At 39.2% G+C, this 14,963-nt stretch overlaps 1 protein-coding gene across 2 annotated transcripts in view; it reads right to left on the bottom strand.

The window, feature by feature from the left end:
- Positions 1-1,182: 1,182 nt before the first annotated feature.
- The window catches only part of tex264a (testis expressed 264, ER-phagy receptor a), a 71,095-nt gene continuing 57,314 nt past the window's right edge, over positions 1,183-14,963 (bottom strand). For both annotated transcript variants that reach the window (XM_010745286.3, XM_010745287.3), the window contains 2 exons: positions 9,724-9,895; positions 1,183-2,634 (listed from right to left, as the gene is read on the bottom strand). In XM_010745286.3, coding sequence (XP_010743588.1) covers positions 2,276-2,634; positions 9,724-9,895 — 531 coding nt within the window. In that variant the 3' untranslated portion in view covers positions 1,183-2,275. The remainder of the gene's footprint in view (positions 2,635-9,723; positions 9,896-14,963) is intronic.

The raw sequence follows: 14,963 nt of genomic DNA, 5'->3' as shown, positions 1-14,963 counted from the left end.
GATACAGTAATAATAAAGTGGTTTCTAATAATTTTCATACTTAAAATAAACATTTGTTGTAAGGATCCCTTAAATTTGAGAAGAAGGACTTTTTCTCTGTGGCTGATGGTGTATTAATCAGTTAGTTCACCGTGCCAGTTATGTTGCTGGATTTGAATGAACACATTTGTACATATAGGTCACGATGCTCATTAAGGAGCACTGGCTAAAGAACGCGTGTCTATCAAACATCAATAGTCTGCTGGAGCCTATTCTCCCTCTTCTGCTGTACACACAGCTGATTAAATAAATTGTGACACAAATGCCAAACCTCTCATTCAAATGCCGCTCAGATCAATGCAGCTCCTGCCAAGGTGACAAGATTCGGATACAATAACATTTTGTAATCACATTTTCAAGTTCGAGTTTGAGTTTCACGAAAGGTAGCAGAGTTTGGATTACTTTGTGCATATTATTGAAACATTTATTTAAACAGCCAGGTGAAACTGCTCCCGCAAATCTGAAAAACAAGCTCTGCTTTTTTTGCTCAACAAATTCCTCATGCCATTATTGGCTCTTTCTTTTAATCCAGCTTTTGGATTTCAAGTCCGCGCCTATCTAAAAAGAAACACAAGCAGTCATTACAATGTGAAACCACGAAAGTGGGTTAGCGATTACAAGAGAGCTTGATAAGTTATTAGGCGCTTACTGCCTCATCAATAACTTCTGAACAACAGTGTGTCCAACTGCCACCCACACTTGGTTACATCTCCCCGTCTCTGTTGGCGGACAGACAAATAAAAACGGACGCCCTCATAGCAGAGCAGTAATGATGTGGCTTTGTCTCAGAAAATTTAAAAGGTCCCGTATGAAAGATTTAGTTGGCTCTGTTTACACAATTTGGCAGAAACAGACTTTAATATTTCTAAATGTCTATATCTATATTACGACACCACTTGTTCTTCTTCAATGGAGTCCGCCTTGTTTGAACCGCCATGTTTCTTACAGTAGCCCAAAAAGGACAAATCAGACACTGTCTCTAGATGAGGCTTAGTTTTATCTGTAGTTTTTGAAGCAAGGGGATGCAATCACCCAATGTCACTACATCCTACACACTGGTCCTTTAAAACTGAGTTTGTTTTAACACGAGTATAGGATGGGGGGTTATATAATGGGGCAAAAAAACTCTACGCACAACTGATTCCTGCCAACCGTAACATTTCATTTGAAAGTTTTATTACAGACAGAAAGTCACAACAATGGCAACGTGCTGCACATCATTTCCAATGTCTCACAGCACCAACAACTTCAACCTATGAATAATATCACAACTAGTCTCTGGAAGTGAGTGAATTTTGGCTACAAAAGAACTGTCCAGTGGTTTAACAAACCGACTATAGAAGTGAACGTTACGCTGAAAAAAACTAAAGCGCAGAGTGACAATTAAATGCTCTGTACAGTATCTAAAGGAAAGTTTTTCAGTTCTAAATCTTTCAATTTTAAATCCCAGTCCTGGTGACTCAGAGGCTTCTGTGATGTTACTTTACTATGACAAATCTTTACTGGTATTGATGAAAGTTTGTTTTTCTCTGCCTCAGACTTCAGTAGATCCCCAGTGTGACAAAAAAAAAAAAAAATCACAACACAATGAAATAGGTCTGTCAATATTAGGTCCCGTACATTTTCACCCCATCATTACAGTATATCAAGACACCAAAAGTCAGGTAACGCACACAAACACATGACAAAGAATCCATCAGGACATGACCTTGAAAAGTCAGGTACAATACCAACTGTCACACAAAAAAAGATGCTTGTATGATTATCCAGGATAGCCAGTGTCTTTCATTTGATGTCAATCTTAAACTCTAAGTGTGACTTAATAATCTGCACTTGAATGGTGGTGACTCACGTACATTTACAGTTTCAAATAAAACACAGAATCGAACAAATGTTGCCTCTCGTTTGCTGCACACCACGCACAGAGATAATTAGGTCTACTCAATAAGACGTAACCCTATGGGGGGGGGGGGGTTGTCTGTTGTTCTGTCCTGACAGAGCTTAAATACAGGATCAGGATTTATTTAAAAATGAGATTACAGTATGACAAAAACGTACAGGCTTCAAAGAGAGAGGAATTAGAAGGCGCAGAAAGACGGCGTGTTGGTCATGGCATGAGCAGCTTTAGATCCACCAACAAGATTACATGACAGATAACCAGCAAGAGCAACGACTGAGAAACTCTCTAGCATGCCAGTGTTACGTGGCTCCATCTCTTATCTCTTCAGCATCCTCCCTACTCCTCTCCTTCCCCCAAGGGCTTCTTCTCGGCCACTAGTTCAACTGTAGCTCCATCTCCACCCTCGGGCACCTCCTCCTCCCCCTCCCCCTCCTCTCCATCTTCCTTCTCCTCCCTCTCCTCTTCCTCCTCCTGATCCATGTCAAGCTCTTCAAAGGATGAGCCGCTGCCCATAGACTCGTTCGAGGCTCTGTCGCTCTGGTCTCTGGGCTTAATGTCTTCGTTTGCATCCATTACATCCCGTAGAGGCAAGGAAGAGGCCAGCGAGGCAGCTGTGGACGCAGCCAGGGATGTCTCTCTACTGTCCCAGGGCACGCCGCCACTCACTGAACTCACATCACTGTGGGAGTCTGCACCTGTGGCAACACGGTAAAGAGACACAGGGAAAAAAAAAAAAGAGGCTCTGTGAGTATGCAAAACAAGTCTAACAAACAAGGACAACTCAATTAGAGTGAAATACAAGTGTTTGTGTGTTAATTTATTTATTATATTTAAGTTAATATGTTGGACTTAATAGGCTAATTAGCAGTCAACATGCAAACATGCTCACAATGACAATGCTGACAAGAATGTATAATGTTAACCGTGTTTACCATCTTAATTTAGGGTGCTAACGTTTGCTAATTGGCACTGAACAGTACAGTATGTAGTCATGAACCAAAGTGTTGGACAAATAAACATTTTGACCTGGTGATGGCACAAGATGAAGAGTCAGAGGATCACCAAAGTTATAACAATCCATCCTCTGGGATCATGAATAGGGATGGGAATCGACAAGAACCGGTTCCATGTGTTTATCGATTCTCTTATCGATTCCAGAAAGCACGAATTTCGTCACGTAACTTCCGCAAGAAGTTATGCACACTCGATTCCAGCAAGCACGACAAATTACGCCACGTAACTTACGCAAGAATGTCACCCACTCGGTTCAAACGCTCCAAAGTTTGGTTGCATTTTTCCCCCCCAAAAAATGGCAACAGCTCGACTTGCAATCATTGCAAAATGGAGATTACAGCGTCGGCAGGGAACACGGGAACATTTGCGCACACAACATGCAATATCTTTTAAATGAATGTCGTGTTTTTGACACGCTTCGGACTGGAGATGAATCTCAACCTAGCAGCAGCGGCAGCAGCCAGGCTGTGACCACCTCTGCGGTTACTACGGAAGGAAACTCTGCTTCTTGTGTATTTGCCACAGTTACACATCCTTACTAGGCTGTGGGCATCTTTTGACCTCGCTGTTGGTTTTGTAAGGTCGTGATACTTCTAACTAAACAAAGTTGATGCTGATCAAACTGTTTGTTTTTCTTTTTTCCCAAATGAGAATCGATAAGAGAATCGATAAAGAGTCAAATCGTTAAGCAGAATTGATAATGGAATCGGAAAAATCCCCATCCCTAATCATGAAGATCTTCATGAAGATTCCTCCAACAGTTCTAAAGACATTTTACTTGAAACCACCTCATAGTGGCGTTGAAGGAAAAGTCAGAAGATCAATGTACCAATCCATCCAGTAGATGTTAAGATATTTTCATCTTATATTTGCTGGAATGATTACTACTTTATATAGAAACAAACTAACATTATGCTTAGTGATTGTGCTCAAAATAACATTTGCGTTATGAAACCTCTGATTCTTTGGTTACTTAAAATTCACTAGATCTGTCTTCAGCTAATACTTCTAATTATACCAACCCAAAGTCTCACAGGAACCAGACGATAGATTGTATATATGAACTGATCTATATGAAGATCACTCATTACTTGCTGCTGTACGCTAACTATAGCTTTTCATGTTGAGGATTTTCTTGCTGCTGTTGTTGGCAGCACATGACACATATCTGAAATGATCATGAAGAACATCCATTAGCTTAATTCATGGAGATCTCTTCACCCACACGATCAGCCTGCTAATGGTGTCAGAGTGAACATGACTCTAACCGGCCTTTGATCTATGATTCTGTGTGAAGGAGTAGCCATTCAATATCTACTAACTTACTTACTACTGTTTATTACTGAACCACAAGATAAATCATGCAATGTGCACAGTTGTCAGCAGAAACACTGTAATTGCAGGAAAAAGCAAACAAATTGCAAACGTTGAAATAAATTGTGTCCAACAATCAAAAGAAAAGCGCCGTGTGCCAGGTAGGTCAAAGATAATAAACCGAAACGAGGGAAACAAATGATAGATGTTGTTGTTTGGACACTTAGAAAAAGAAAGAATCGAGACTTATAAATATAAGAGGCACTGCACCCATGCCCCACCTACATAACAGATATTAGTCAGTGAGCTTTTCATAGTTGTTCTAACAGAAGAGACTTCAGAGGCAGAAGAAAAGAATATGTGAGAGAAAAAAAAACACATGTATGTGCATTAAAATAACATTTGGTTTGTCCAGCTGTGTTGTATTACAACAACTGTTAAAGCTGCGATCAAGATGAGATGAATGACTCGTCTTCTAAAACCAATTTATGACTGTGTTCCGGCTCTTAAGCAATAAACCGAAGCTTTAATTATCTCATTAACACAATTAACTAAAATAATATATCTTATTCGGTTTAAAAAACGAACAGGAAAATCTGACTTGACTATCCCACAGGACACTAAAACACTATTGTCCAAGCTATATTTTCCTTCTGCTTTCACACTCCAAATAAATCTCATCCACACATCAAAGTGTGTTTGCACTAAATGTGTCACCAGGGACCCAAATACAATAAACAGGGAGTCTCTGAGCTCCGAGCTGAGGTCAGTCTTTCCTTTTCATTCATTCGAATCTCAACATCACTCAGCGATCTAATTATCACATCCAGCAGCTCTGATCCTGTCTCCAGTGAAGAACATTATATACGGGAAGTCCATTTTACGTTATTTATAATATCTATTTATGTGCCTGTTGATTAGCTAGCAGGTCCAAACAACATCACTGGGAATAGCCTTCCAGTGGAACAGGTCCGGTGTGAATGTGACAGCGAGATATTGCTTTAAAATGCATGTGGATGGAGTGTACATATGTAGTTTATATTTCATTTGCATGTTCCAGTCAAAGGACTTCTCCAGAGAGACTCGTTTTACAATACAAGGAATTTTATGGGAAATAATGGGTCTGTTTAGGGTAATTGGGTAGACATCCCCCCAAGGAAGCTCCTCAACACATTGGACAACTTTCAGCCCCTCCACAACTTTAAGCAAGTAGTGAAATTGGTACCCTGGTTGAAGTTAGCAATCTGTGCCTCTGAAAGACTTTTAGATAACATTTGCCTGAATTAGTTGCTAAATTGGGCCCATAGGGATTATTAGCAGAGAATCAAGGTCTTGTTCTTCAAACTGTTTGAAACAGAGGAAGGGATTTTTAAGGAGGTAATTAGACACAGATGGGGCTGAGGCATGCTGAGAGTTTGGAGGAACTGAGTCAGAATGCACGGCGAGAAAAGTGTGACAATAAAATGTATGAACCGGAGTTAAGAGGCGATGCAGATTTACCTCCGCCACGCTTCTTGTTTACAAATTAGGGCTGGGGACGAGGAGCATTTAACGGTTCTGCAGAGGTATCGCAAATATGCACATATTTTGTTGCACGTGTAAGTCGAAGTAAACATTGTAATATAATAGAAAATAAATAAATAAATACAAACATGAATGCAACAGAAAGTGCACAGTTAACCTTTTGAAATATGAGTTCACGTTCACATAACAGCGAGTTTAATGAAAATCTGGGAAATGCAAATTAATGCATTTCCATGGAACGTTGGGTGGACCACGATTAGCAGCTGCAAAAAATAAACTCCTGCGCACCGTCTAACTCGTGATATGACATTTCTTTGCAACACTTCAGTGTTAGACCTTCATCGAGACCAAGAAGAGAACAGTTGGTGGCCCTTCAAAACTAATGAAAAACATGATGATGTAATAAAAGAGCACCACTCAAACCTCAAATGAACAAAAAATAATGTGGCAAACATATATTAATTTGAGGATGGTTACCGTCCCCTCACTGTTTAACACATATCTGATGTTCTTAGCCTCTCCGGTGATTGTTAAAGTCACATGTTTTATGCACACTATCACACTTTGTTACTTTTTGCTTGTGTTGACGCACAAACTTCACCTCAGCTATATGCAAAAATGCTTTTGTGATTATTTTTGGCTCATAAAAACAGGTGGATGGAAACACACCTCATCTCGTGTTAATCTTAGTGAAGAGTAAGAGCCACTTCTGCTCATAAATGAGACTTAACACAATCATCACATACTTTTATTGAGCATTATTGCCTAATGATGTGTAATTATACACCAATTACAATCAAATAAATGAGCATTAAGTATAGAGGATGTTTCCAGTTCTGTATACACGTTTGTTGATAAGTTTAACAAGCCTGCCATAATTTGTTTGTAAAGGTTTATACCTTACCTGGGTCCAATAAATTCCCCATGGCTTTCTGTGATGAAGTGACCATTTATCAATAGTATAAATTGCATAAAAACGAAGCCCAGTGGCCTATTTTACACCGATGCTGGTTTGTGTCATCAAAAGATTAACAAGCCTCTCGCAGCACTAGCAGTGGCTGCTGTAATCAGCACATTATCATAAAAGTGTTTTCATCGTGTTTGGGTGTTTACTGCTCCAGTGCGCCGCGATGGTAAAAACAGGGCAAACGTCAAGTTTATGGTCAAGACGGTCTATATCATGTGGACAGTAGAGTTGAGGGATGAAAAGTCGAAAGCAATCTCCCAGGTGCCGGATTTCCACAGCTGGCTTGTCAGAAAAAGCTTAGCTCCACTGACTGATCTGTCCTCATTTAGAAAGCTCAGCTGCGTCTGGGACATAAACGCAAAGAAACACACTTTGTTTTGTGTCCTCTCTATTTATGAAAGTGGCTACTGAGCCTTATTATTCCTGTAATAAGAGATATACCAGCCATGACGTAGGAACGCTGCACACAAATACACAAACACTCATGTACCCTCTCAGCAGCCTCCTCCTTCTTCTTCTTGTATTAATACCTCTGCTGACTGTGCAAGTTGTTGAACACAAACAGTTTCTTCAGTTGATAAAAAAAATCAAATTTAAAAACATTCAACAAAACATCCCAGAGATGCAATAAAGATTAGTTTGCATTCCAGTTTTTACAAGTGGGTACCGCGAAAGCACAATATATAGTGCAGCTGTATAAACTCTGATAAAAGTTACACTTCACTTCCCAATAAAAACTCTGTCTCTCTCCAATAGCTCCTTCTAAGCCCTCCTGCGAACAATAATCTGACCCTGAGTGCGTTGAATGTTTCAGGAGGTGCATAAAAATGAATCTCGCAGTCCATTAAACAGCGTTTAAAGCACACGTGAGGTCTCTTTATCATCTGCAGGCTTAAGTTTATTTAACGCTCTTCATTTTGGTTTGTTAAGTAACTACCTGATTAATGTGATAAATATGATTTGGACTTTTGAATTATTCCTACTGCAGTTCATGTTTTTGGTGCTTTTTTAGTCAGGATATTCATTTTTCTTGTATTTCCAGATGCAAATCTGCATCAAGCTCTGTGACAGCCCGGGAAGTTATACTGTACGCAGTAAACTTCTGTAAAGGCCCGTCAGCATTTTCTCTTGAAACCACAGAAATGCTGCACAAAGAGATAACTTGTCTAAGTACAAGTTTCTTTATTAAATATTGTTTTTAATTTAACTGTATCATATTAGATGTCTTTGTTTAATCAAGCCTGATGATGTACCCTGAATGCTCGGCCGATCTTCTCTTTGCTGGTGATCTGATTTGTAATATATTCTTTTCCTGTAAAGAACAAACCATAAATAAGGCAAAACTTTTGGATGTGTTTGAATGACACACTTGGATTAGGCTGCACAAGCTGCTAGTTGTTCATATCATACCCTTTCTGGATGTTTCAGCCAGGTTTCACTTCGCTCCATTTTCCAGGAAAAGCTCGCTAAATAAACATGTCGTCTCTTTATTTATTTTTTTAAAGATTATTTTTTTGGCCTTTTATGCCTTCATTGATAGTACAGCTGAAGGTAGACAGGAAGCAGAGCGAGGGAGAATGACACACAGTAAATGGCCGTCCGATGCGGGATTCGAACCTGGGCCAGCTGCAGCGAGGACTGAAGCCTCTACACACGGGGTGGCCGCTTAACCCACTACGCTACCGACTGCCCCATGTCGTCTCTTTATTATTATACTGCAGCTTTGGACAACAACTGTCATGTTTGCTTGAAGCTTGACACATTGTGGCAATCAACTAAAATCAACAGCAGTTTAATGAAATTGCTAAAGTTCAAAAAACCCAGTTCAAATTGTGTGGACAGACTGCTCCACCTCTTGTATGATTTCAAAACAAGATGGATGGATTAATAAAGAGAAGTGAAAACAACAGTGCTGGAGTATTGAGTAAGTGTGTGTATAATTCAGAAGAAAGATCATCACCATCATAAAGGGTGATCAATTCCATTTTATTCGAATTACTACAGTGAAATGTTTTCTAGCACTGTAGTTTGTTCTTATTAAGTTTCTCATTTGTTAGAAAAGCGAGCAATAATCAAAACTTTGTCTCGGTCTGGTGACGCTGACACACTAATTTAAACTTAATAGCCTTCACTCTCGGCTCAGCAGATTGTCAGTGGCTCCACAGCTGAGAGTTGTGCTGTTTCTGTGTGAAGAGTGGCCTTTTACCTGTCTTTGATGGTGACCCCAATCTAAACATGCCAAAGCCTGGAAACATGTACAGATCACGAAGGACCTTCTTCCTGATACGTCTTCTATACTTAAACTGTGTTTCCAAGGGATGTAACATGATCTAAGCTCAAGACAGACAGCGCCTGATGTGCATCAGCTCACCTCCACCCACTCTCTCCCATCAACCCAACAGCATTTCCTTTCTCAAGTGATTTGTGCAGTGACAAAGTTGATACTGCCATAGGCGCAGCCTACAGGTCCGGCAAGTTCGGAAGAGTAATAGCAGCAGAGAAGCCGTTGCGCTTGAAGACACATACTTGTAGTGACAGAACAATTACAGAGTCTCGTATATCACGTGTGTTCAGTGATCAAGGGCAGGAGAGGAGTCGGCGCAGTCTAGGACAAAATAAAAGTACCCACTTATTTCCGCTTATTTAGTTTGCTTCTAACTGACACGAGCTGTAGTCTCAATAGAGCAGAAACCTGCATTTCTACTAACTCACTTCATTAGACTGCAATGGAATGACACAAAAAAAAAAACAACCACAATGTGATGAATTGGCTTTTTAAACTTTTTTTAAAAAAAGTTTTGTTGTCAGTGAAACAAGCTGACACTTTGTTAAGCATCTAGAATTATGTCGTTGGGTTAGACTGACAGCTAACGGAAAGCCGAAGTTATTTGTGAGTTGTCGTTATTTCCTAACGAGGGCTCAACTGTGAAAACAGTATTAGGTCTGAATGAACAAAAGTGTTTACCTGTAATGTCAGTTCCTCTGTCCTCGTCAGAGTCCTCTTCTTTAACGTCTGTTTTGACGTCCTCCTTCATCTCTGGAACAAAGAAGTCCGTCTGGCGAGATAGGGGAACCATATAGTTGGTGACATCTGAACTACAGATCTCAATCATTGGGAACGCGCACAGCTTCCTCTCCTGTGAAAGAAAGAAGAGATAAAGCGAACAGTTAAGACGACTAACTAGCTCTCACGTTACATTTAAGAAGAGACCTGTAGGTAGAAATTCATAGCGGTGTGCTCTACGAAGGTCCCACACACTCAGGTTTACAAAATGATGGCCTTGACAAGCCAGTATGCCTTACTATACGTAACTGAACTGTCAGGGTCAGCTGTTCTGTGCTGGGGACATATATTGGATTTTTTCTTCTTCATATTTTTGTAGATTATTATTTGTTTTCTCATACCTAACTTCCTTGACGCAGCTTTAAAAACACCCAAAGGCATCATGAAATTCACTTTTAAATCCACTCTGTCGACACCTTTCACATAAAACTGAATAAGGGTGAAAAAGGGACGGGGTAAAGAGTTTTATAAGACTAGGAGTGAAAATATTGGCATCATAGGTTAACTGTGCTGCTCTTAAATGGGCAGAAACCTGAGACAAGCAGAAAATATCAGAGATGTGTAGCGTTAAAATGTCTTCACTTTGCTGACATAACACTATGCCTTTAATATGAATATGCCCTGCCGTGTGTGAGTCCATTAAAGTTGCATTACCACATCTATGTGTCTACATTTGCACCCTCCAGTGGTGTGTATAGAAAGTGGAGAGTTTATAAATATTATACCATAATATCTCTAAAGGGGACATTAGTCTTGCATAATTTTGCCCTATGCTTTCATGTAGCACTCAGGGGACTGCAGAGACGTGAGCTCTCCAATTGGCCATCAGAGTACAGCTGGAGGAGGCCGGGCTGAGCGGCGCTGGCTCGGCTCAGCTATGATCGCTCGCAAAGTGACAGATGAATGTTTCAGTGTGAGAAACCATGAGAATAAAGAATTAAAACGCCTTAAGTACAAAATCAAACTCACTAAACCGATTAAACAGTTTGTACGGCTTTACTTTATTATGTATTTAACTGTTACAGTCGGCCAAGGTGGAACTAGCTTTAACTACTTAACACATAACAGTTTGTGTTTTATGATATTAAGCTGATCTCTGTAGGTAAAATCTTAATATATAAAGTCACTGGTAACTAAAGCCATGAAATAATGGTAGTGGAATAAAACGTATGAGATTTTCTTCTATATTGTTATAGTGGTAATGGTAAAAGTACCATTACATGCTATACTATATACTATAATAATACCCAGGAGGCATCCTAATAAGATGACTCAACCACCTATTTGGATGGATGGATATATTCTTATTCTACAAACTTATTTTTGAGAATAACAAATGTTCATCTCTGCTTTATTTGTTCTTGTCCAGGTTTCTCTTGAGAATGAGACCCAAAAATGTTTTAATATGATTATCTACATAAAGCCTGAATAAATTCACAGTTCAGTTCTCCATTTAAAAGCCGCTTATAGGCCGCTCTGGCCTAAAGTGTCCAGAAACCCAAAGTGACTTTCTCTCAATCTCCATTCTCTCTAACAAAGTGCACTTTCTGTAATAATATTTGCTGAGTTAAAGGAGTAAAGGTTTCATTTAAAAAAAGGTTTCTACTGGATAAATCTCTTATTTCACTGTTCTGCCGTTTCTTTGTTTGGGATCTCTTGTGGGTTTTCCTACATATCCTTTCAACCATGGACACATTAACAGACACATCACACCCCTAACTCCACAATACAACTTCCTTTATTTGAATATTTATGCTCGCACCGGTCTGCTCCTCGCCACACGAGCGAATTTCAGAAATGTCTTCGCCTCTAGCCACTGAACTGAATGTACAGAGCTGCGACGTTGCCATGGTTTTGCGACAAATAGGGCTATTCTGGGCTACACCAAGAGGGAAGAAACATGGATGGTCTTACGACAGTCACCTGACTCATTTTCCTCTGGGTCAGGGTGATCTAGGCTGATTGATTGGTTTTAATCTAATCCTCAGCAAAATAAGACTGTAGGAGTTGGTATGAATCACCTGGCTGCTACACACAGGGGTTCCAGCCCGGGGCTGCCTATGCAAATGAGTACCCATCTCCTTGAACCTGCTCTGATAATGAGCAGAGAAATCGAGACAAAGACAGTTCACTATAGTGTAGGCACACACATACATGTCTCCAAGGGATACTGTCACAGATGAGGGATTGAAAGAAAACAGTGTACGTGAAAGATGTGTACCAATGTGCATTACTGACAGTAATATTTACCTTGTTCAAACAGTAACTTCTTCATAATTATCATATTCTCGTGTGTAAGAGGTTTTACCTTCGCTCCAGGAGGGACTGCAGGTTTTTCATTTCTACCAGAGACTACATCAGGTGATTTTACTCATTAGCGTCAGCCAGAGAAGAGAAACTCATCATGAAATCACCTTTGGTAGAAAAAAAAAATGTAATCCTGAATATTCACAGCCCCAAACTCTGTGACAGTATGAGACCACTGTGTGTATGTGTGTGTGTGTGTGTGTGTGTGGATTTTTGCCTTCAGCACAAGAAGCAAAAAACAAGACATTTTTCTACCGACTCATAATATTTTGATGTAGCCGTAGGTAACCAGTGCTGCTTTGACATTACTAGAGCATATGAAGCTAAGCCGGCCGCCCAATGCAAACATTTTGGATGACTGGATTATGCATCACTCTGCTGCACACTTTCAGGAATTTAATGTACGATATTTTTTCTGTGAAAGTTGTCATTAGACTTGATCAACTTCAACAATTTATTTGTATAGTAAACGTGAAGTTCTGGTCCTGAGTTTGAGCCGCTGTGATGTTCACATTACTTTCAAGAATTACAATATAACCCGTATTTTAAAAAGATCAGTGTGTAGGATTTAGTGGCATCTATCAAAGTAGTTGCTGATTGCAACCTTGCAGTTTTTGTTGTTAACAATTAGCATTGCAAAACTGCACTGCAGAACCAATCTTAAAGCTTCGGTGCAGTGATAGATGTCGCCAGTTTGTTTCACTATGGAGGGGAGAGCATTGTTGCAGCTCAGGCATGTCCTTGAAGTAAGTGGTGTTTATTAGTGACTGTTCTCACCGCCGTTCAAGCAACTACTTTGCATTTAGAAATCCCCAGGTGAGTGATTGTCTTCTATCATGAGACTATCTCCATCCTAGCGTGAAGGAGAAAGTACAAAACTACGAGAAAACACAAAAGGATTTTAAACTAGAGTCAGTGTTCAGTTTGTCCGTTCTAAACCACGAGTGTTTAACGTGACAGACTCTGTGGAAGAGGACCCGCGGTGTCTAGATATAAATGACTCGTTCTGAGGTAACAAATTTCTATCATAATCTGTAAATGGAGCCTCCTAAATCTTACACACCGGACCTTTGAAGAAAAAAAAGCTGTCTTTAGTGCTGATTCTTTTATCTTTATGGTGTCTGCCTGTGGCTAATTACATATTTATCACGTATTTGTGTATTGATTGATCTTTTTTCCCCTCAGGAAACTGTGATTTTAACATTATTAGGAATAAACATGTGATGGATTGGACGTGTGCTGGGGACGTATTTATGCTAATAGGGAGCTTCATCTTGTTCTCACTGTTATTTCAGACATTTTATCATAATCCCATAAAATGTGTGTATGATCTAACGAGTGAGCAGAGAGACCTGAGACAAAAGCAGTCGAGGTATTTTCGAAATATCAAGTGAAGTTTTTACAAAATCTCATTCTCACCTCTCAACTAAGCTCTCTCCAAACTGAGGTGTTTATTAAACGGGTCTCTGCCTGCAGGTATTTTCCAGTGTTTAATCTGTGATTATAATATTCATTTCACTTTCACTTTCTTTTGATATTCAGAGCGTTGCCGTTTGATGTATTTCAAAGAACTCTCTGACTCCACATGTGAATATGGCTCTTCCTTATCACTCCCTGTGTTTCTGCTATCATGACACATTGTTCCAAAATAGACAGTAATTTATACATGCTTGACCCGACTCCAGGCGAGTTTGTAAACTGTGTCATGATTGCAAAAATGCACACAAACCAAATTTCCATAAAACCTATTTATAAAGTATGAAGAGAACTTAATTAAGAACATTCTCTCTAATCTGACACAAAAAATGATATTGCATAAGTAAGATGTAACTGTTTCTTTTCTTTTCAGCACACAAGTAGATTTCATTCATCAGCTGTATTAACTTTAACTACAACTTTCATTTTGCTAAAGGGCATACATTAAATACACAGGCATGAATCTAAAAATGTTTTAATCAATGTCATGAATTCTTTTCAAAGGCCTTATTTACATTAATTTATTATAATCTGAAAAAATCATTCAAGTTGTACTCTAAAGATGTCTCTATTTCCTCCTTGCCTTTCTTGTGTGTGTGTGATATGGTATATGTTATTATATTTTTTAAACTCTTATTTAAATCCTGCCCCTGAAGAGTTTTTGTCCAATTATACATGTAGCTTAGCAACTGTAACTGGGCAAGACAGGCCTGTCAAACTTTTGATTTGTCCACATGTCAAAAATACAAGAGCAGAAGTGTAAGGAACAAACCAAACTGTGTGTTTCTCCGCTGCAAACATTATTATTGCCACCAAACTGGCTTATACCTACAAAGTAACCTAGTTATATTCCCAAAGGTAAAAGGACATGTCATTAACAAACTATACAACTACATTATTCATAGGGTTACAGGTTACTTTAGAGAAAAACCTATTCAAAACATCCACCTTATTCTAATTACAGCAAGGTAAATCTGCTAGAAACAGTAAAATAATATACATAAATATAAAATATTGTTAACTGCATATGTGCTGTGAAAGCAGAAGGCATAACCTAAGCTCTTTCCATATTACATACAAACCTGATTCCAAAAAAGTTGGAAACACGTGATCGTATCATGTTTGTGTATGAAACAGACATCCTCGAAAGCTTCGGGGTGTCACAGGCGAGGTTCACCAATTGTGAAAAACTGTGTAGGCCAAAAGTTTAAGAACGTTTCTCAACTCACGATTGTAATCATTTTAGGGATTTTACCATCTACAATCTATCTTAATCATATAAAAGATTCAGAGAATTCTCTGTGAGAAGAGAGCAACAATGAATCCTCATACATAATTGTCTAAAGCATGTTACTACA

The sequence above is a fragment of the Larimichthys crocea genome, chromosome VI (assembly GCF_000972845.2).
Source record: "Larimichthys crocea isolate SSNF chromosome VI, L_crocea_2.0, whole genome shotgun sequence".
Taxonomy (NCBI): Eukaryota; Metazoa; Chordata; class Actinopteri; family Sciaenidae; genus Larimichthys; species Larimichthys crocea.
Note: the sequence above shows the minus strand (reverse complement) of the source record. Positions and strands in the feature narration are given on the sequence as shown.